Source organism: Schistocerca americana, chromosome 8, assembly GCF_021461395.2.
Source record: "Schistocerca americana isolate TAMUIC-IGC-003095 chromosome 8, iqSchAmer2.1, whole genome shotgun sequence".
Taxonomy (NCBI): Eukaryota; Metazoa; Arthropoda; class Insecta; order Orthoptera; family Acrididae; genus Schistocerca; species Schistocerca americana.
This window is the reverse complement of record NC_060126.1, coordinates 481,323,934-481,347,528: the sequence shown is the minus strand read 5'-3', so window position 1 is coordinate 481,347,528 and position 23,595 is coordinate 481,323,934. Positions and strand designations below refer to the sequence as shown.

Sequence of the window (23,595 nt, the reverse complement as noted above, 5' to 3'; positions counted from 1 at the left end):
GAATTCGTGGTCTGTATACAAGTACACTAAAATTATGAAATTATACTCTTTTCTAAATTTGTTTGTAACATTATTGCACATTTTTGCAAACTATCATTACAAAACCTAGATTTCTCTTTACAAAAGAAGCTTATGTCTGTGAAAAATGTAATTTGTTTTAATTTGTTTTATATCATTCAAAAAAAATGCTATGTAGACTTGATTATTTGGCAAATTTAATTTCCTTAACAGTAAATAAAACGTTATTATCTTTTGAATTCAGAATCAATATTATACTTCTAAAAACATCCAATTTCTGTAAAAACAATTTATTGTACTATAAAATCTCATTGTAAACAAACCTTGTTATGTGACATATCTTTTCATTTTAGATTTTTATTTTATGACTATATCAAATAATTTTTATTACTATTGTTGTTCTCAGATTTTTGTACACATAAAAAAAAGAAAAACAAAAGTTTAGTTAGATTTTTACTGTCTGTGAAACCAGGTGTTATGGTAACTTCCAATTTGAACAAATAACTTCTAGAACATTCTGAAAAATATAATTTGCTACACAGGACTAAATGCATTAGCGTGTTATCAGTCATCAGCTAGGCTGTGATTCATAAGAATTTGTACTGTGCATATAGTGTGGTGTCATCTGAAGAGTGAGGTCCCATGGCACAGTTGGTACCTCATCATGGAACCACAAGCTAGAGACAGTTATTACTAGTTGCAGCCATGAATGAGAGATGTCAATGAAAACACACCCTCAAGAGGTTTGTACATCTCATCTGTGGAAGGCCGAGCGAGGTGGCACAGTAGTTAGCACACTGGACTTGCACTCAGGAGGATGATGGTTCAAACCCATGTCCGGCCACCCTGACTTAGGTTTTCAGTGATTTCCCTAAATCACTTCAGGCAAATGCCAGGATGGTTCCTCTGAAAGGGCACAGCCAACTTCCAAATCCTTCCCTAATCTGATTGGACGGATGACCTCACAGTTTGGTCCCCTTCCCCAAATCAACCAACCTTCTGTGGGAGCCTATTTAAGACAGAGAGCAGCACAACTCAGTCCACTCTGATAGCAGCCTTATTGTAGTTCTCATTCAAGATTGAGCTAATGTCATTAGTCAGAGTAGTGTATGTAAGTTCAGAGTTAACTGATGTTTGACTGTAACGTTCAACTGAGAGTATTTCTGTGTCAAATAATCATTCAGTGCATGGACTATAAAAGTTGTAACAACTGCAGTACTATCATTCAATGTGAAAAGCAATCATCATTGTGTTCTTAGACTGTAATATGTGTTATCAGCCAACATATGAAGATGGATGTTTCCCACAGATAAGTATTTGTTATTAAAGTGTTTCACTGAAAGTGATCTAATGATAATTGTATATTGTAGAAGCTTCTCAATCTCCTCCAGAAGTTAGAATCTTAGAAATTTTGTCTAGGCTTGCTGTGATATAGTATATAATATAGAACAGCTTTTGTTTTCAAAAAGTATTGTGTAAATGTCTCTCTAGTGTGTAACAACTGTATGTTGTGTTCTTCTGAACCAAGCTGCTTGTAATCAAACATCTGATGAGAAATCACTGAAACAAAAATGTTTAGTTTAAAATGCCATTATTCCATAACGAAAACCCGGATGAACCTTATTATAATGAAGTCTGTTGTTTGTAATCATCCCCTAGAGGCTGATACCAAATGAAGATAAGTACTGATGTGACACATGCTATCAGGATTTTAAATAGTAAATGCAATACTAGTGGTACTAGAAGCGAATGCATGAAGTGTTAGTAGTTTATTTGTGAGTGGTTGTCGTAACCCGTACATCTTACCTCTGCTTCCTTGTACGCACTGTATTTCTTTCTCTCTCTCTTTTTTTTCAACAAAAGTAGTTTTATATTTCACAAGCCAAAGATTCACACTTTTTTAGTTGGTATCTTTCAGCTTTACTTCAGTTGTACCTAGGCTTTTGGCAGATGGTATCCAGACACTTCACTTCTATCTAAAACACTGTATTAATTTTTGATTTACTACATTACTAAGAAATACTCACCTTGGGAGGTTCTGGGGGCTCATCAGATACTTTATCTTTTTTCTTGTTGAAAATGTAGCTGAGATTCATCTTTGGTGTCTTTGTCTTGTTTGCAGGGCCGTGATCAGCACTTTCTGTGTCACTTCTGAAATTAAATTAAGTTCATTTTAAAAAATCGAAGTAGGCTGTGTCCTCTATATTGAGGATTACTTTATAAGTAGAACTGTACTTCTGAGATGTGTTAGAATCTTTGAAAGCATGCAATAAAACTGTAACATAATGAGAATGAAAAATGGAAGAGGTAAAAAGAGGACGAGGGGGGACGGGGGGGTGGAAGCAGCAGGCACAGAATTATTATTTCCACACCATGAATTTCAGAGTATACCTTGAGCTGGTGATCAATGAAAGCAATACTTATAAATGAATATGACTGCTGGAAATGATTTTGAAAATAGGACAAAGAAAATTCAAGTCCAACAAAAAATTACAGTTGGAATATTCTTACATAGTACTGAGAGCTATAATATGTTGGAGATTTAATTTGCATTTCTTTAAGTGTGAAGCACTGGTTCCATCATAATGATAAAAATAAGTTAAGTTATGAAACAAGGAGGTGGGAAAAGACGTGGCTGAAATATGTTAGTTGGGGAATTAATCAAGGTCATGTCCTGGCTCATTCTGGTGCTGAGTCTATATCTGGTATCCACCAAAAACACACATGAACATAAATCAGAATTAGAATGGTAGTCATAACACTCGATTAAAAGCCTTTCATTTTTCTTCCAAGCCGATATCAGGGTAGTATACACAGCAAAATATTAACACAGAACAAATAATAATGATTATATGTACATGGAAATAATTGCAAACGAAACAAGAAAATGTTGTCAGTGTTGTGTGGTATAATAAATACTTCCAGTATTAGCACAAATAGCCTTATTTTTAAAATATAAAATGATTCCAAATGAAAATGGCCAAAGTTACGATTTACATTAAATAATGTTGACAGGAATGTTTTATAATGTATTGTGCAGGCTGCACCTGTTTGGAGGAATTGCTGGAGTGCTTTATTATTGATTCATGGGACATTAATAGTTCTTTCGTGCTTGAAACTGCTGTCCATAACTGTTGCTCTTTCACAAGGCCTATGTGCCAAGCCAGACTGTCTTTCAGGACAGAAGTAGTCCATTCTGGTAAGGTTTTATGACAGGGCACACTTCTGTGTGTGACATCTGTAGGCAACCAACAGGAAACATGTGAAAAATGTCACACGGTTCTGGAGGTTGTGGGCAGCATGTGGGTTCCAGACTTGGCTTGCTCTCTGTTCTCAGTTGCTGGCCCAACAACACACACTTCCTTCATTCTCCTATCCTATTTTTCGGACTCGGTCCACTTCCATTCAGCTGGGATAGCTTCTCCAAACTGCTGGTGGCATGTTTACATTCCCCAAGTGCATTCCTTGTATCCCATGCACTGAAATGTACCTTTCACATTTATTTCTCAAATATTCTGTACTTACTATACCCTTATTGAATGCCCACTCCCTCATCCATCCTGGAACATGTACAGTATACTTTCACACTGCAGACAATAACTAGTAATTTGAAAGGGTATCATTCGAAGATACATTAGTTTTACAAACATCTGCAAATATGAGTGCTGTAGTTTTCCTGGTGAAAGTCCTTGGGGTATGTCTATCAAGGGTATTCACTATCTTTGATCGAGGATTAGACATGATTCCAAACTGATGAGACACAGGTAAGGTGCACACTGAAATTTCTCATTTGTTCCATGTGCTCTTCATGCTGTTCAAAGAGTCTACTGCACAGACAAGATTATCATTCATCTTTTTTTCCCTTTAAAACCAGATTAAAGAATTATCTCTTAGTTGGGCAGCAGTAAATGTCATAATCCATGGCAAGGAATTCCATTACCTCGCATTCCATAATAGAATTGTTAAGGAGTACACTTAAGGAAAGATGAAAAACAAAGTGGCTCAATTTAAGGGTGAATAAACTTCAATTGCTCAGGCCAACTATTCATCTGTGGCATACCTCCATCACTCAAACAAAATGAGGTTATTCTTGGTACCCTCCCTGTAGGGCAACCCATGGCTTCCTGCTCTGCCAAAAAAATACACCAGAGTAAGCTGTCTGTGATTAAACATTTTGATTGAGTGTGATTAAACTGATGCTCTGCTCTGTATTTTAAGCATAGACACTTGAGGTGAAACATGTGGAATTTGGCATAGCTATAGTCTGTCAGTCTCTTCATTGTATGGCTGCAGCCTCAAGCAGTTGTGGTGACTATTGGCCAAGTGGCGTGTAATATCTTTGTTTTGCCAAACTCTTTGCGGCAGTCTGTAGCCGCGTGCAAAAGTTTACATATGTGGAAGTGATCAAGAATGTATCTAACTGTATATGTGTTCTTCCAAGTAATAAAATAGTGTTTATTACATGTGGTATAGTGTGCATCATTGGATTCGGCAGTCCTATAACACTAAAACTCACACTGGTGACTCCAAATTTTGTTCACGAGTGCTACAATGAACTTTCGTACAGTCAATCAGTACACAATGGATCGCTTGCTGCCCGCCACACCACACATGTGCCAACTTAAGTTTCCTAACGGATGCTTCGGCATGGTTTTCCAATCATCCACCTTGTGTTCGTAATAGTTCGATGCAGTTCCCGAACACACCTACTAGCAGTACGCAACAGGACAGTGCTTCTGCATTCCCACAGCCACGTGTGCCGGCGTCAGGTACGAACAATAACTTTCCATTATCGTACGTGAGTCAGCAGTCATGTGGCAGTGTTCCGTACCAACAGAGCATTTTTCACACACAAAACTTTGAATACAAACGTTTTACGAGTATGGACTTTCCACGTGTTCCGACTGCTCAACAACAGCCGACACAATGTGCTCAAACCACAGTGACTAAGTTTACAGGTTTCCCAAGTGCCAGTGTGAACTTTCCCCACTACCTGCATCTACTTTACGAGTGTTTCCGACGGCACATGCTGCTCCTGCCATGCCTACCGCGTGTGTTCAACAAACATTAGGTGATTTTATAATTTTAATGCACCTGTAGGGGAGGGGCCCAGAAACTGTACTCTGTCGTTCTCTGCACATCGGTTGACTCTACCACTCTGGTCCATTCTATGCCTGTATTGGTGTTTCTCCATCAAACGCACAATTCGCTGATTTCTTGACAAAGATCGAGCCAGCCGCTCCTACTGTGCCGCGTGCCACTGACAGTGTTGACAGCTGGTACTCCGCTACTGCACCTGAGCCAATTAGGCTGCAGAACTATGGACAGGAAGTGACAGTTTCTGATAAACAGTTATGTCAAGACTTCCCCATCCGTCGCCCGAAGCTACCACCCCTTTGCAAGGACCACCCACACACATGGTTTGCCTTGGTTGACCACGTCCTGCAGCTGCACAGCATCGCTGATGACAATTCGAAGTTCCTTTGCCTACTATGTCACCTCCATGATGAACTGGACCTGATCGGCAATATTATGGCTTCACCTCCCACAATGGATAAATATGCATTCACCTGATGCACCATCCTCGAGCAACTATCCACATCGACAGAGGAAGCTATCCGCCTCATCAGTCACGAGTCGCTGGTTACAGATCTCCATCGCAGCTCTGGCGTCATCTCCGCGCCATGATGGAAACACATCGCATGCCAGATGTTACAGTTTGGTCCATCTGGTTGCTCAAACTTCCTCTGGAAGTTCAAATTCAACTTCTCCATGTGACCTCAGCCCCACTAGATGCCAAACTGAAGATCGCAGACCAGATATACAACATTCTGCCCCCTCCCCGCATACACCCCCAGGTGGCCCTCAGGCCGCAGAGGTTGACACACCTGCATGACAGCTTCCATTGTGCAGTACAGAGTGCACACAACTCAAGCCGCGCATGTGCGTGGACCCAACGCCGCCTGGCAGCCACCGCTGTAACTCCTCTCACACCGGCACTACTGCGACACCGCCACCGGAGGAACCTGCATACAAGACCCCCTCCACTGCCACTTCAACCTCAGCCAATGCGACGAACAATGCCATGCGCTGTCCCAGTTGGTGTTATTTCCATTCCCGCTTTGGCGACATGGCTAAGAAGTGTCATTCTCCATGCACGTTCCCAACCTAATAATGCGACCCAATTAAGGCGCTGCGGGCCGCGTTGCACTGCACAGATGCCTATCATTTAATACTTCTTCACCTCACGCTCCAGGACTCTTGTATGTGAAAGATGCAGTGTCTTGCCTTTCATTTATAGCTGACACGGGAGCCGAGGTTAGTGTGATACCTTTGTCCACAGGTATTAAATTCGAGTGTCAACCTTGCTCCCTGCTTCGAGCTGCCAATAAGTCCCTGATTCAATCTCATGGAATAACTAATTTAATCCTTAAACTGCAGGACATTAACACCCCCTTACAGTGGACTTTCATTATTGCGGAGGTGGATGAACCTGTGCTCGGGATAGATTTCCTCTTAGCCCACCCACTGTCACCCAATCTACAACGGGGTACACTAACCGTTAACTCGATAGACCGTACCACTGGTTCAGGTATCTCTTCCCTCTCATCCAAGAGTGCCACTCTATTGTGTGAGCTAGCTGAAACCGCTGTTGCAGTGCTCTCTCTTAGATCACACAATGACAAACTTCGAGACAGCAATGAAGCCCTCCGCTTACGCATCACCACCGCGAAAGCCAAGCTCATGGACACTTGTAAGCAGGTCACCCAGCTGTCACATACGACCATGGCCCCGACCCCTGCACCGCTTCCTCGCACCTGCCACTGATGCCGCATGACGTTTCTACTGCCGGACAGAAGGTGTGCTCGCGATGCTACCAAGTACTCCATCGAGCTCTACGACAAGGACTACCAGTGGATTGCCGCACTGCTGCTGACCCGCTGGCCTTGGACACACAAGCGTGTGCACTACAGGTTAGTTGCAGTGCATTGGGTGCAGGTCCATCATCCCCATCGGTGTTCGTGATCAACAACGGTACTGTCCACAGAATCAATACCACAGAAGCCCACCAGTACGTGCAAAGGCTAGGTGTTTAAATACAGAAAAACTTAAACATGCCAAAGCTATTATTCAGGAACTTTTAGGTAATAAGACTATTTGCCCTTCTTCTAGTAGTTGGTCATCACCCATGACACTTTCCGCCTCTGTGGTGGTTATCGGGCACTTAACACCAGAACAATTCTAGATAATTATCCCATCCCAAATATTCAAGACTTTGCTTCCCAACTGCATGGGGCATGAATGTTCAGTGTAATCAACTGTCACAAGGCGTATCACCAACTGCCAATGGCACCGGAGGACATTGAAAAAACCGCTATCATCACTCCGTTCCGGTTGTTCGAGTATTTGTTTACGCCGTTCAGCCTTAAAAATGCTGCACATACGTGGCAACGGTTCATCAACTCATTGGTCGGAAAACTGGACTTTGCATATGCCTACCTGGATGACTTGTTAATTTTTTCTTCCTCCCTCGAGGAACATGAACTCCATTTAAATACAGTGTTCCAACTATTAAAACCAAACGATGTCGCAGTGAACGATGCTAAGTCACAACTCCGTCGCACTAGTGTAACTTTTCTGGGCTATGGGGTTTCTGCCAATGGCATCTGCCCCCTACCCAAACAGGTCAAGGCCATTAGTACAGTGCCTTTGCCTAAAGATTTTCAGGGCCTCTGCCACTTCCTTGGAACGGTAAATTACTACCGCAAAAACATCCTCCACGCCACTGACATACTAGCCCCACTGATGGATGCTCTCGAAGGGAAAAACACTTCGGGGTCTCGAGCGGTCACGTGTGGACTCCAGATATGCGTTGCGCATTCGATAACCTAAGGTCACCTTACAGACAGCCGTTACGCTCGCTCACCCCATTCCTGATGCTCCCATCTCGCTTACTACAGATGCGTGTGATACAGCAGTGGGGGCAGTACTTCAGCAATCCGTGGGTTCTGTTGTACAGCCACTCAGATTTTTCCCCCACAAACTGTCCGCTTCCCAAGGTAAATGGTCGACTTTTGACCGGGAACTGTTTGCTATTTATGCTGCTATCAAATATTTCCAAGACGATATCGAAGGTCACCATCTTGTGGTATTTACCGACCACGAGCCATTGGTATATGCTTTCTGTAACCCAGGCAAGGACTTGTCCCCAAGATGTTTTCAGCATATGGACCTCATATGTCAGTTTATGAACAACATACGTTACGTCAGAGGGGCAGACAATGTCATCACTGATTTTCTATCTCATGTGTCGGTTTTATCTTCACAACTGGACCTCAGTGAACTCAATAAATTGCAGACAGAGGATACTGAACTCGCCGCATTGCGCTCTGATGTTAAAACAGGGCTGAAACTAGCGTTACAGATGCTTCTTGGGTTTTCATCACCCATCTGGCATGACATTTCAACAGGACGCATTCGTCTGGTGATTCCTGCACCTCTCCGCCGGCACATTTTTAATAGTATCCATGACTTGGCACACCCTGGCATTCGTGCCACCACACATCTTGTATGTGAACGTTTCATTTGGCCCGAGGTGATAAAACAATGTCGCAGTTGGGTGCGAGCATGTGTGGCTTGTCAGCATGCAAAAGTAGGACGTCATGCACAGTTCGCCACGGGTACGTTTGATGTGGCAAAAAGAAGATTCCAGCACATACACATCGATATTGTCGGGCTCTTACCCCCCTCGGGCCACTTCCTTTACATACTGTCTGCCATTGACAGGTTTACCCGCTGGGTAGAGGTAATTCCTCTCACTACTATCACAGCCGATGCAGTGGCCCGAGCCCTTTTATTAATGTGGATCTCACGCTTTGGCTGCCCAGTTTCTATCACCACTGACCAGGGCTACCAGTTCAAGTCTGCCCTCTTCCAACAGCTTTGTGAACTGTGTGTGGTGAAACGATTTAGGACTACAGCATACCACCCCCAGAGCAATGGGCTTGTCGAACGCTGGCACCGAACACTTACAGTTTCCCTGATGTGCCATGGAGGTGAGTGGGCTGACACCTTACCATGGGTAATGTTAGGCGTTCGGGCCACATACAAAGAGGACCTTGGCGCATCTCTGGCAGAAGTACTGCACAGAGAACCTCTCACACTCCCAGCAGAGCTAGTCAAGCCTTCACTCCCTCCAGATCAAATCTGCGACTCGACATTCGTCGAGCATGTTAAGGAGTTAATTGCTAACATTCGCGTGCCCCCACCTTGACCGCATTGGCCCCCTCCTGTATTTCTGCATAAGGACTTGGTGTCGTGCACTCATGTCATGGTGCACGATGACACTGCCCGACCGGCACTCAGACCTCCATACTCGGGCCCGAACAGAGTCATATCGTGGTATACCAACACGTTCGAAGTGCTCATTAATGGCATACCTCAAACGGTATCTGTCTGCTGCCTCAAACCAGCATGGTCTGTGGGAGAACTACCCAACACCCTCCAAGTCAGCCCCGACCCCCTGCTACACCCGCCTCACACGAGGCATCTATCGACAGTCCGCGGATGAGTGATGCCCATTCCCCCACTTGTGACGTTACCCACTCCCAGTCATGTGACAGTGCTACAGGTGTGTATGACATTCCCCTACAGAGTGATGTGTGTGATGACTCCCCTTCCTACAGGCAGCCCCCAGCCTCTCCCCTGTTAGGATTCAGTGACGTATCGGGCCAGCCTCAGAACGGGTGATGTTGCCGCCGCCGACTCGTGTGGAGATTCTGTCAACCCGTATATGGGAGTGGTAGTGAATGTCAACACAGATTTTATATGTGGCTCTAAAGTGTTTTTTGTTATGCAGCTGGATAATGTGTGTATCTTGTATGAATGAGCCAGCTCCCTCAATGACAACTTAACCCACATTCATCTTCTCCAGTCTGTTGGTACTGACCCATCAATGGTAAAAGTACTACGTGCTGCAACAGGCATTCAGGTCCGCTACCCCGACTCCTCACAACCCATAGTCCTCTCCACGGATCCCTTGACTGCTGTACGAGGATTCACCCGGTCAGGCAGGACCGTCCGCCCCCCTCGCTGGCTCGAGGACTTCAATTACTAATGTAATGTAAGGCATGGTTTCAGTTTAAACACCCTCTCCCTCCCCCCTGGGTGTTCCCTTTGTATGTATGCCCCAATATTTATGTTTTGTGCTCCACACTCTAGGGGGGGAGGGGGGGCTAATGTGTCGACTATCAACCAAGCTGCATGTAATATCTTTGTTTTGCCAAGCTCTTTGTGGCAGTCTGTAGCCGCGTGTGAAAGTTTAGTTTCCACATGTGGAAGAGATCAAGAATGTATCTAACTGTACATGTGTGCTTCCGAGTAGTAAAATAGTGTTTATTACATGTGGTATAGTGTGCATCATTGGATTCAGCAGTCCTACAACACTAAAACCCACACAGTGTTGTACAATAATATGAATAAATTTATATACACTACATTAATTATAGTAGCAACTATTATTTTAACTTCATTTTTTGATAGAGCACACATTTAAAGATTTTTTTCTAAATTTCATTGTCTTTCATTTGTAAATCACGTGGAAATAAATATTTTATCAAGGTATTTTAAGGCAATAATTTTTAAAGCAACAGATGCTAAATTTTGTAATTAGGTGCTAACCACAACAGTTCAGTGTAGTCATACATCAACAACTGTTATGCAGGGCTGCGTAATATGAGTAAAGCAGCATACACACTGTTAATTACCATATGGCAAGTAAAACACAAATCAGACTTTTTGAATTGATAAAAGTTTTTGTTTTGAGTTTTACTTTCGAAGAGGGCAGATATATTTAATGAAACTTCAATGTGCTGTACTTTAAAAAGTGTTGGATTTGGGAGTACTTGTGTTCTGAAGTCATTATTTATTAAATTTACGGTGTCAGAACCATTAATAAATACTGCAAAGGGCTTGAATGTGTAAATGCATTCCAAATGAACAATATGTGCTTTGTTTGTTTAAATGCACTTAATATGTTTCTTTGAAATAATTGGTGCACTACATATGAACTTCAGTGATCGTCAGAATTTTCACCAAGCTGAGGACGAACAGGAAACAGGAGCAAGGACAATAACAGCGTAGTTTGAAAAGTATTCTTCAGTGTCAGAATTCAACATCTCCGATTAATGGGACACTATTCTGGGTAGCCTCCTCCAAATGGAAAGTATAAGCAATCATATGAAATAAACAAACAATTAAAAATGAACATCCAACTTGTGTGGTCCATCCACACACTATCAATGTCAAACATCTAAAATTCTGTAAGGGATTGCAAAAATAACAAACTTATTTTAGTTATTTTTATTTTATGATTAAAAATTCTTTTGTATTGCTTAATGTCTTAATTTCCAGTTTTCTGTTGTATGAGGGTTGTTCAGTTAATAAAGCTTGTTTTTACACCCATTGATAAATGCTTGAAAAACATCCTTTTAGGTGCTCCAAATTTGATGTTTATTCCACGTGTTTGCAAAGCTTTGAACATGCCACAATGAATCATCAAAATGGTGTCTACACAAGACACTCGTTACAAGCAATGTGCTGTAATTGTATTCTTGGTTGGAGGAAAAGAAACCATTGTGACACCCATCAACGTTTATGTGCAGTATATGGTATTCATGCTGTTGACAGAAGTACTCTTGGTCAATGATTAAATAGAGTTAAATTTCCAGGAAGTGCAGAAACTGAGCTCCAGAATTGGCCACATTTGGGATGTCACGTCACAGCCACTGCTCCTGAAATGGTGGTTCATGCAGATAGCATTAGTTGTGCACACCAAAAATTAGCTCTACAGCTATTGGTGAGCATTGCAGGTGCGTGTGCAATGATTGAGACTCTTAAATATCCAAATATGTAATCAAGATGAATTCTCCTCACAACAGACCACAAGATTCAAAGAAAAGCCATTTCATATGTTGCAGATCATTACAATTTTATATGGCAGTGATGTGTTGCCAGAAGGGTCAACCATTAATTCAGAAGCATATGTGCACACTCTGAACAAACTCAAGGACCAATCTGAACAAGACAAGAATCAAAAAGAAATCTTACTCCAACACAACAATGCATGCCCACACACAAGTCTCAGAACCCGATAACAGATCGCCAGATTGGAGTGGACATCATTGCCTCATCCACCTTATAATCCAGACTTGGCACCCTCAGACCCATCTGTTTGGGCCACTTAAGGATTCACTATGTGGGACACACTTTGAAGATGATGAGATCATATTCATGCAGAGAAAACATGGTGACTAGCACAGAACAAGCGCTTTTACCAAGAGGGAATACATGCCCTTATGCAATACTGGTGTAAGACCATAGAATGTGATGGAGACTGTGTAGAAAAATAGTACATTTAACAGAAATGTTGACTGACATTGCCACCAAATTTCAACTCTTAAGAATAAATTTGCTCTGACTAAATATTGTGGTGCATTATTTACTGAATGAACTTGTATGTTACTATTATGAACAAACCTCATATTTTATGTCCCTAAACTAATTAGTTTTAATAAATTTTGGAATGACACTAATAACTATGCCATACAGTATCCTAAAATAAACAATACCAATTGCAGGTTTGAGACTGATGTTTAAAAAGTTCCATTTTTTAATCATTTACACCAACACTGTAAGCTATGTCAGCAAGATATATAATCATTCAGGGCAAAGATTAAAATTGAAGAACTCTCAGCAAAAGAGTACACCTACTGTTAGATCTGTTAATAATGTACCTGATTTAAAATATAAGGAGTACAGACACTGTTACCATTCATTACAGGGCATGAACGTTCACTATCTCATCTGTTTCTTAAATTCAGTTTCTTTGTCAATTAATCATGGTGTACCCAAATCCAGACAGCTTTTTGTTTATTAGTAGTAACTAATATAAAACCTGTCACCATTGCATGCATGTTAGTGATACTTGAAACAATAGTTAAAAACTCTTTCAGTACTAAAATTAATAGTTATTCACAGGGGAAGAGAAGGACACACAATTTCAGACAGCAAATGTTTGAATGAACCCTTTGACTGTCACCTGCCTCTTAGGTTACATCAGATCAAGCAATTCTGGATAAATAGCAGTGAAGATGGGTAAGTAACTTAAGTACATGAAAATGCAATTTTAGAAATAGTGTTAAGTTTTATTAGACAATGTAGGGAAAGTAAAGCAAAATATATTATAGCAATAGAATTCAAGCATGTCTTCAAGAAAAAATATTGAAACGTTAATATACAGAAAGAAACCCTTATACTATGTTAATTATTATGGATGATAACACAGAAATATACCAGGGCTCCTTCTTGTGTTAATAACAAACTAACCACAAGAAAACTTAAGTACATTATGATTTTCTACATAAACAATTATGGTAGCTATAAAGCCAAAACAGTGTTAAATGTTACACACACAATACAGAAAAAAAGTTGCGTTAATATCATTAACCAGTTCACACAGTTAAATAATCACTTTCTTTCACTGTATTGTTTATTCAAATAGTACATCATCATCTAAAAGCTACCACATTACAGAGGTTGCATTTTCAATGTTTGAGGCCACAGTTTACATGAACATTACTCATACAGTGGGGAACTCCACTCTGTTCTGTCATCCGACTTACATAAGCACTGATCCAACAGAAAGATTGTGCATTATCTTGTCTTTGTTTGAACTGAATTTTGGTAATTTCAATGGGCTATGACTATTCCCTAGCTCTGTGAAACTTTGTCAGTTATGAAGATGATTATTACCATTTAAGATGTAATTTAATTAAAACTTAACCACCTTCAGTTATATTAACACAGATATTAACTTTAGTTTTTGAATTAATCAAAATTTTTCTGTTCCTAATTATCAACTCCTCAGAAAAATTTCTGATTTCCTTAAGCCAATATTCACTTTAATCTTTTCACAGCATGTGCACTTTGTGTAAAATCACTGTCCATTTGCTTCCCTTTCATTATTTGTTGTAGAAGAGTACATGTTAGTACCATTCCCTTCAGAGTCTTGATTCATAGTAGTACTCTGTCCTTTGGGCAAGAAACTTTTTCTGGAAAAAAAGAACAGTAAATCACAGTATCCATCCACCACTGAGACAGTAAATGTGAACCAGCAAAATAACCACCTTAGGGTTTTCGCAGCTTCAAATTGAGTTTCCTTTAAAGAAACAGATATCTCTCTTGTTTTGCCAGACCACCACTCACAGAAAATGAACCAAAACTGAAGTGAAATAGATATTGAATTGTTATGCAATCATATTCTGCAGATACAGTTGTCATATAAAGGTCTATAAGTCACTTTAAATGAAAAAACAAAACTGCTGAATATGAAAGCCAACAAGCAGAAAACTCTTGCCAAAACACACAGTTCTGTTGTTATGAATGCCTTCAAAATTTACATTCAATAGACCTCATCCTGAAGGATGCTATCCTGCAGGTGAATGAAAGGATAAATTTTATTTTCATTCCTTCATTCTTTTAGAGAATGATTCTGATGAAACGTTGGATGACAAGAATACATAATACAGCCCTGGATTTGAGGGTATGGAATTAAAATGTTTTATTAGAAAGAAATCAAGGGAGAACAGGCAACAGTTCATTTGCAACTCATCCCATCCAGGCAAAAGATGTGGTTAACTTGTTTCAGGAAGGCTTTGACTACTTTTCATCATTCTCTGAACTGAAGAATATCCTTTCTAAAATCTTTCCCACCTCTTCCAAACTGGTGCTCTGCTGCCCACTCATGCTATGAAATATCCTGGCCACCATTATGCCAAACCTACCACCAACTCCTTGCCACATGGATCATATAAAGGAGAAAGTACCATGTGCAAGACAAGTCCTTATTCAATCACCCAACACATTCTGTTCCAGTCCAATCAACAGGGATAATACCCTATCCATCAGAATTAAGGTCACCTGTGAAAGCAGCCATGTCATTTGTCACCTCTGCTTAAGTACATTTTATTGATTTTAGCATTGATTATCGGCCTGTTGACTGCTCAGTGATTTACCTATAAGTATATGGTGACTGGTTACAGTGACTCCATCCATTGTTTTTGTTCCAACCAGCACCTTTCAGATTCTATGTACAGGGTGACCCGAAAGTCTGTTAACATTTGAAAATTCAATACTTCATGGAATATTGTAGGTAGAGAGGTAAAAATTGGAACACATGCATGACATGACATGGGGTTTTGCTGAACACAAGAAAATGGGCATGAAATGACCAGCAGATGGCGCTCCATATGATACAAAAGCAATAGTTAGCATTATGATTGATTTTTAGGAAAGAATATGTTCTCAATAACAAATGCTCAACATATCAGCTATCACTCATCAACAGTCCTACAGTCGAGGGACAATGTTGTGAACAGCACTGAACAGCATGTTAGTAGGTATGGTAATGAGAAATTGTCTTTGAATGTTGTCTTTCAGCATCCCTAATGAAGTTGGTGGATCACAGTAGACTTGTGACTTCAGGTAACACCACAATCAATAATCAAGCGGAATGAGGTCAGGGGCCTGGGAAGCCAAATATGACAGAAGTGGCGACTCAGCATGCAATTCCAAACAAATGATGTATACAAGAGATCTTTCACATGTATGGCAGTAGGGGGTGAAGTGCATCCTGCATGAAAGTCATATCATCTGGTGGTTGTTTATCAGCCAGGCTGGGGATGATGTGATTCTGTAACATATCTCATTTTTGGTTTCAATAAAACCCCATCTTACTTCAGGCATTGAGTCAAGTTTTACTTCTCTACCTACTTTATTCCATGAATTGGTGCATTTTAAAATGTTAACAGACTTTAGGGTTACTCTGTACATTACAGTGTTTTATTTCCATAGCCTGTAATGTGTTTCTGGTGGTCAGAAAGAGTCTAAAAAGCTTATAAGGGTGTTGCAGGGGAGGTTGTGTTGAGAAATAATTGTTTAGAAAAAAATCTGATACATTGCACCATTTCCAAGTTATTTAGCATTGAAGTTAGCCAGGTCATTCTGCATGCAAATTCAAGTACTTGCATGTGCTAAAATGAAGTAATGCACAGACCTGGATGGGTCTGTGAGTTATCACCTCTTCAAATGAGTATTAGCAGTTTAAATGTGCCTTTTTTGGAAGCAATAAATTTAACCTAGGTGAGCAAAAATTATGTTTGTTCAGTTTGAGGAAACTAAATGAAGAAAATGTCTGGCAACACTGTCTTTGGCAGGCTGCTGGAATTTGTGCACATTATTGTCTGACTGGCTAACTTCAATGCTAAATAACTCAGAAATGGAGCACCATATTGAATATTTTTCTGAACAATTATTTCTCAGCATATCCTTTCCTGCAACACCTTTACAAACTTTTCAGGTTGTTTCAGACCACCCTGTACATCTAATCCCAGTGAAAACTAACATATTCCTCTACTTTGTAACTATACAAAAACTATTTAAACATTTTTGGAAGGTGATTATCAACAGCCAGCAACTAATGTATAAAATGCATGTTTGACCATCCACTGCTTTTATTTTAAACTCTAATACCAACTGGTTTCAGTCATGGACTATCTTCATGGATAACAGTTAAAATGGTTTAAGCCATAACATTACATTTGTCATTACTGAAATAATGTGTAAGCATGTCATGAATATCAATATACGACACAAGACTTTTAGAAGCAAACATACTAATAACAAATATATATAGAGCAGTACTGAAGAGAAGATGTCTTTGCTTCTGAAAGTCTTGTGTCGTGTATTGATTTCGTGACATGCATACACATTATTTACGTAATTACATATGTAATGTTGTGGCTTGAACTATTTTAAACCTTATCCTTGAAGATGGTCCTTGACTGAAACGGGTCAAAATTTGGGTTTAAAATAAAAGCGGTTGATGGTCAAACATGCAGTTTATATAAGAACTATTTAAATTTGGGTAAAATCTGTAGTTAATAAAATAACACATCATTAGACCTAAAATTGCAGAGTTTACCCCCTCACCTCATACGTCACCCAGCAACCTTTCATTACACCACTAAAATATCATATGTATATACATTGCATGAATATAAGGAAAAAATAAAAATAAAATGAAACAATACAACACTTATTAGCATCATCATTCCCAATCCAACTACTTTCATTTCCAGTGATTTTGTTTACATAAGCAGCAACAGGAACTGAGAGCAGCATTTCCTTTAGAAAAAAGGAGGCCATCATTAGCAACATCTGCCTTAAAGATTAACCTTCATTATGCAGATCTCACTGTTTCAAAGTTCTATTTCACTACTTAATATATATAAGAAGCAGTCAAATGAAAATGAGGTAGATACGAAAAGAAGTAAGTAAACCATTTATTATTTCAAAAGTACTGGTAAAGCATTTATTGTTTCAAAATGAATAACCTTAACTGCTAGTACATTTATCCCACTTTGAGACAAGATGGTCAGTGCCTTCATGGAAAAATGTTTTCAGTTGCCTACTGAACCTTGATTGTACCCAGGCGTGCACCTCTATGTCTGAAGCAAACCAACGCCTGCAAATGTCTGTCTTTGGGGCTCCAAAAATACGGAAATCATATGGAAAGATATAGAGACTATATGGAGGATGTGTAAGGGTTTCCCAGTGAAACTTCTGCAACATACCTGAAACAACATGCTAACAAGATGCCTGCCCACAAGTTGCCAAGGTTATTTCGACTACATTGCAGAAGTTTCACTGAGAAGGCCATACACATCCTCCATACAGTCCCGATCTCTCCCTAGGCAATTTCCATATTTTTGGAGCCCTGTTGAAAGACATACCTAGCCATGAATTTGATTCAAACAATTAGAGGTGCACTCTTGGGTACAATCATAGTTCCATAGGTAACCTTAAACATTTTATCATGAAAGCAATGACTATCTTGTCCCACAGTGGGATAAATGTGTTAACACTTAAGGCAATTACTTTTGGAATAATAAACAGTTTACTTACTTTTTTTTATTTGTCTCATTTTGATTTGACTGCCCCTTATAATATATATCATCTTTTGCATCACCAAAATGGTTTCAAAGAAAATAACTACTTTAAAGAAAATGGTAATCTCAGTCATGTATGCGGTACCCCAAGGAGCCTTATGCCATAATCTTTTTAAATGAGTGACTGGGAGGAAAGGAGGAGCCCCTTATTTCTCAAAACTGTCAAACAGGGAGCAACAAAGAGAGATAAAGTGACCTAAGGAGATAAAATAGCAATAACTGAATGATACTAAGCAAAGAAAAGGCTAAATTTTGGCAGAGCCGCCCAGAAAACTGCATGTTCTAGAATACTTTTGCCATATGTAAGCCTATTTTCCAAATCATTGTTGACCATCAAAGCACATTATGTTCATTTTCAGTAATTAAGCTTGTGAATGAGACATGATGAAAAACAGAATTATGTACAGTAACATTGAAAAAATAAAAATAACATAAACACTTTATTAGCTGGCATGAAATTATAAGCTGAGAATATGGACGTAGAGTATGCATAAAGACTTACTAGACTGTGAAGCATTAAGAGTGAAACATATTGTTTTTTGCTATACATTGCAAAAAAGTTTATTATTAAAAATTTAGCTTGCAAAGATCAAAACATATTTAAAATTCTTGTGGCTGTACATAGAGAGCAAAAAATATCAGCACAAACAACAAAGCTGTGTCCAGCAGGAACAAATGCATTTCAGATATGAGTGTTGACATGAACAATTTCCTTATCTACATTTCAAAACTGAGACATGCATCTTCATTGCAAGCTGGTGGGTTTTATATGCAAATGCATGTGCTGCTTTATGCATATGCTGCTCATTCACTTTACATGGTTGGAAATTAATCCATGTTCTAGTATAGCTGGTTATTTTGCTGGTTATTGCCTGATAGAAAGCCACCCAAGATGCAAAAACAAAATTAAAATTATCATGCAATGGTATGCAAGAGACTCATTAGTAATTATCAGTTAGTAGTAACAAAAGTAATACTCAAATTCAAATGATCAGCTACTATTACGTTAGTCTGCATGGTATCAGATGACTGAAAACTAATATGTGATACTACCTCAACTTTTTATGCTGATTACAAATCTGTTTTCAGTTTTTGGCTATCATGTACAGTTTTTCTGCAGTTGGACTTCAGTGATATATTGCTGTGCCAGTAGGTTATGCATATTGTTGGAGGGAACTTTCTCAATAAGGCCATGTATATCCTTAGGTTGTTATATATCTGTTGATGCTAATTGTTATTGTGTGATGCCGAAAGCACTGCTTATCTAACAGGCTCGGATTACTGATTATTCTGCATATTTAAGACAATATTAATACAACACTTCGCCTACTGTTGATAGTTATTACAATGTCAACAGGCAAGTGTGTAAAGAACCTAAATATTTTCTGTTACATTTCTGGGAATTATGTAGAGGCTAAGCAGACTTTGTGTGAAAAGCTTACCATGTTTATTTTAAAATGAAACTTGATTACCAGGAAAAGGGATGGGCACCAGAGACAGTTTGCCGCTCTTGTGCAGAAAGGTTAAGATTGTGGACAAAGGGAAAGAAAACACGCATATCATTGATGATTCCAGTGGTGTGGGCAGAGCCTAAAAGTCACCTTAATGACTGTTACTTCCGCTTAGTTAATGTTCAGGGGTTCAGTTCAAAAAATAAGAGACAAATTATGTATCCAAGCATCGATTCAACCATTCGGCCAATTTGCACATGGAGACGATCTGATTGCTCCTCTTCCTCCAGCTGCTGCAGAGAACGTGGCAAACGATGATGAAGAAAATAAAGCTGATGCAATTACTGAAGGCAATACTGATATCCACCAGTCTGAATATGACTTTACTCCATAACTGTTCTCTCAGAGTGAACTCAATGCTCTTGTACAAGATTTGAAGTTGCCTAAGGAATCTGCAGAACTATTTGGCTCCCAGTTAAAAAGTAAGAGTCTTCTCGAACAAGGAACACATAACTTATTGTACAGACATAGAGAGAAAGAGTTAGTTCATTTATTTTCACTGAATGAGTCCTTGATTTACTGCAATAATATAAATGAATTAATGCTCCTCTATGGCATTGAACATGATTATACACAGTGGAGACTTTTCTAGACTCATCAATCAAGGGCTGAAAGCTGCGTTACTGCATAATGGAAACACATATGGGTCCATTCTTGTGGCCCATTAAGTTTAAATGAAAGCGACATATGAGAACATGAAGGTACTCTTAATGAGTATCCCTTATTAGGAACATACTAGTCTTATCCACAGTGACTTCAAAGTTATGGAATACTATTAGAACAACAAGCTGGGTTCACAAAAATACCCTGCTGTCTATGCGAATGGGACAGTCAGTTAAGGCAAATACATTGGAGTATGGGAGTTTGGACAGAGCGGAGAAATTTTGTGCCCATAACTAAAAATATCCTGCATGAACTGCTTGTAGAACAAAGAAGTCTTTCTTCCACCTCTACAAATAAAATTGGACTTAATGAAGTAATTTGTAAAGGTTTCACCACAGGATGGACCCTGCTTCAAGTACCTTTCCAAGAAATTTCCCTTCACCACACGAAAAAAACAAAGCTAGAATTTTTTTAGTCTACAAATAAATAAATTGATGAGGGATGAAGATTCTGAGAAGACAATGAAGAAAAGAGAAAAAGGTGCTTGACCGCCTTCAGATCAGTTACTGAGAACTTTCCGTAGAATAACGAAGATCTTACCTGAAACGCCATTGTTGAAAAAAGGTGCAAAATTTCAAGAAGATGGTTATAACATGAGTGTGAAAGTCCACTTTCTAATCTCACATATCGACTGCTTTCTGGAAAATTTGGGGTTTTGGGGTGTTGTGTTGAAGATCAGAGTGAACGTTTTCAACAAGATATTAAGGAGATGGAGAGGATGTACTAGCGCCACTGGAGAGCAGCTATGATGGCCGACTATTGTTGGATGTTGAAGAGGGACAGTCATTATATACAAAGATGTGCAAGGAAATCAAAGAAGAGAAAGTTTAAAAATTAATGGAACACTGTTCACTTCTTGTTTTCATACAAGGCAGTCGAAAACAAATTAGGGGAGTTCTGAGGAGTATTTTTTAAATCTATTTTGTTTTTTAAATGTATTTTGATTAAAAACTCACCTTGTGTGAAATGGTGTTAGAATACATTTTCAGGGTCAGAAAAATAGTCAAAATATTACTTCTTATTTTGTATAAAAAACTGACATGATAGACAAAAACAGTAGTTATTTCTAGAATCAGCATAAAAATAGATTCAAGAACAGATACTTTCAATAAATTATCTGACCAAAAGTTTTAAAATGCAGACTAGCATAATTTTTGCTCATAGGTCCTATATTTCTGGTATATGGAAACACAATGACAAGTTGAAGTGAACTGCTTATTAAAGCTCAAGCCATTCATATGATGATTCTAAATTATAATTATGCTGCATGCAGTCACATTTATGTTACAAATTGCAATAGAAAAGAATAAAAAAATCATTAAGTCCCAAAATTAAGAACATTTAGCTCAGATGTTAATTTTGTTAGCTAAGCTGTCACAGTACTTAACATGAAACATATTATTGCTAATTATATCGAAATATTGTGATGAAATATCAAGGCATATATTATGGCATAGCTATTGTTTGGGTGAAAGTTTATCTCTTTGAGTGAAAGTTTATCACTAATCACTTTACACAACAACATTGAGCATCTAGTGGATCCGAAACAAGTCAAATGCACGGTAAGCATCAGCCTTCAGTCCTTTTGTGATACAAGCAAAGGAGAAAACAAAAATGTGCTTGCAATGTGCTGTGACAGAGGCACAATGGAGAAAATACATATGGTGCAGACATGGAATATGATAGCGCAGATGTAAACTGATGAGGGCTTGGAGAAAAAGATACTGAGAAACTGTTTTAGTTGAGCTTTACTGATATTAAGACCTTTAAAGTCAAATCTGATTCTGAAATAAATTCTTGCACATTTTGTACAACTGTTAATCTGACTGCTTTCAATGCTTAGGCTTAAATATCAGCATAACGGCTGAGCATCAGCGTACAGAATCAATGTGAAATGGTTGCTTTCCCTCCGTTTCTGCATAACTTGACTAGTTCCACAATCCAGGTCATTCTTCTTCATGATGGGATCTGAAGAACATGGGGAATGATTAAATAACCATGAAAGAACCTAAGTTTCAATTGTGGTTTCTTTGCTTTATTTGTTTAATTACTATCAAATTGGGTTACACTTGTGAAATTTAGAACTTTTTCAGTGTACAGACAGTTATGTGAAATTTTAGGTGAACTGCCTGATATCAGTAACTTGTTACCATGACATTTCAAGGCAGAATCTTCTGGCCATTTCAGGTGTATACTCTTGAAGTTGGCCAGAAGACTTTATGTCAAAATATTGTAGCAGCAAATTACTGACATCTGGCAGTTCATCTGAAATGTCATGGAAGAGGTTTCCCTTTTCCTTCACAAACTAACTTTTACAATCACCTGTTTTGAATTCATGCCAAGTTTCTCTCTTTCACAGCTTTTTTTTTTTTTTTTTTTTTTCAAATGGGCTGCGACAAAGCCTATGTTCACACTGCTAGCTTCCACAGTGTAATATATACTACTCTGTTATGGGAAACACTTTGATAAAGTACAGATATGCATGTAGCAACAAATATACCATTTAAAATGACAAATAAAGATAAATAAAATCTACAATTCAGTTCAACATTTTCAAACATTAGTTCCACAGACAAATACATTATGAACAGCAAGCATTTTGTTGAGAATTTATGTAGTCCAGATAGCCACTGATACAAAAGAACACACCTTTTATTGTAAGATAATTGTATATCAAAGGTACTGCTTATTCATCTTAGTACATGTCAATGCAACATGCAGCACAGATGACTATAAGGTCCTGGCAAAAATGTTTGTGAAGAATGGATATGGTTTACATGGTAAAATACAGAATGTAGAAATTGGACAATAAGCCAGTAGTGACATGATGTCAATTAAAATATGATGTTGTAGATTAACATAGTTTCCATATTAAAAAAAATGTATTCTATCAGAATCATAAGACAGTTTGGCTGTGAAGAATTTTTGTGCTTGGGTGTTGTGAGATCAGCGATGCTTACACCTGACGTCTCTGGCACTCATTTTTATATCTGTTGTTCTCTTGTAAGTTCTGGTCTGGGCTTTTTGTTGCATTGTTTTGTTGAAATTTCTTGTATTCTTACATGGGAGAATAAATGTTAATTCTGTACATTAAAGTATACAAATGATTATTTATTTGGATCACCTATCAAACCATAGCAGACACATTATTTTCGTATGATCATATTAAAATTCAGGGTGAATGAATATCAGTGATAAGATTTGGTCATGACATTGCTGTGTCTTCCATGAAGATGAGATAATAGAGGACCTGTTCAATGGCATGAATTGTCTACTGAGCATAGAATATCAACTGAAAGTATATCAAAGAGAGACAAAAGTATTAAGGACAAACA

General features: G+C 38.8%; 1 protein-coding gene across 1 annotated transcript in view; it reads right to left on the bottom strand.

Moving 5' to 3' along the window:
* The window catches only part of LOC124545930 (fasciclin-3), a 241,508-nt gene that overhangs the window by 6,241 nt on the left and 211,672 nt on the right, over window positions 1-23,595 (bottom strand). Inside the window, exon 11 of the mRNA XM_047124890.1 lies at window positions 2,046-2,169. Within this exon, the coding sequence (XP_046980846.1) occupies window positions 2,046-2,169 (124 nt within the window). The remainder of the gene's footprint in view (window positions 1-2,045; window positions 2,170-23,595) is intronic.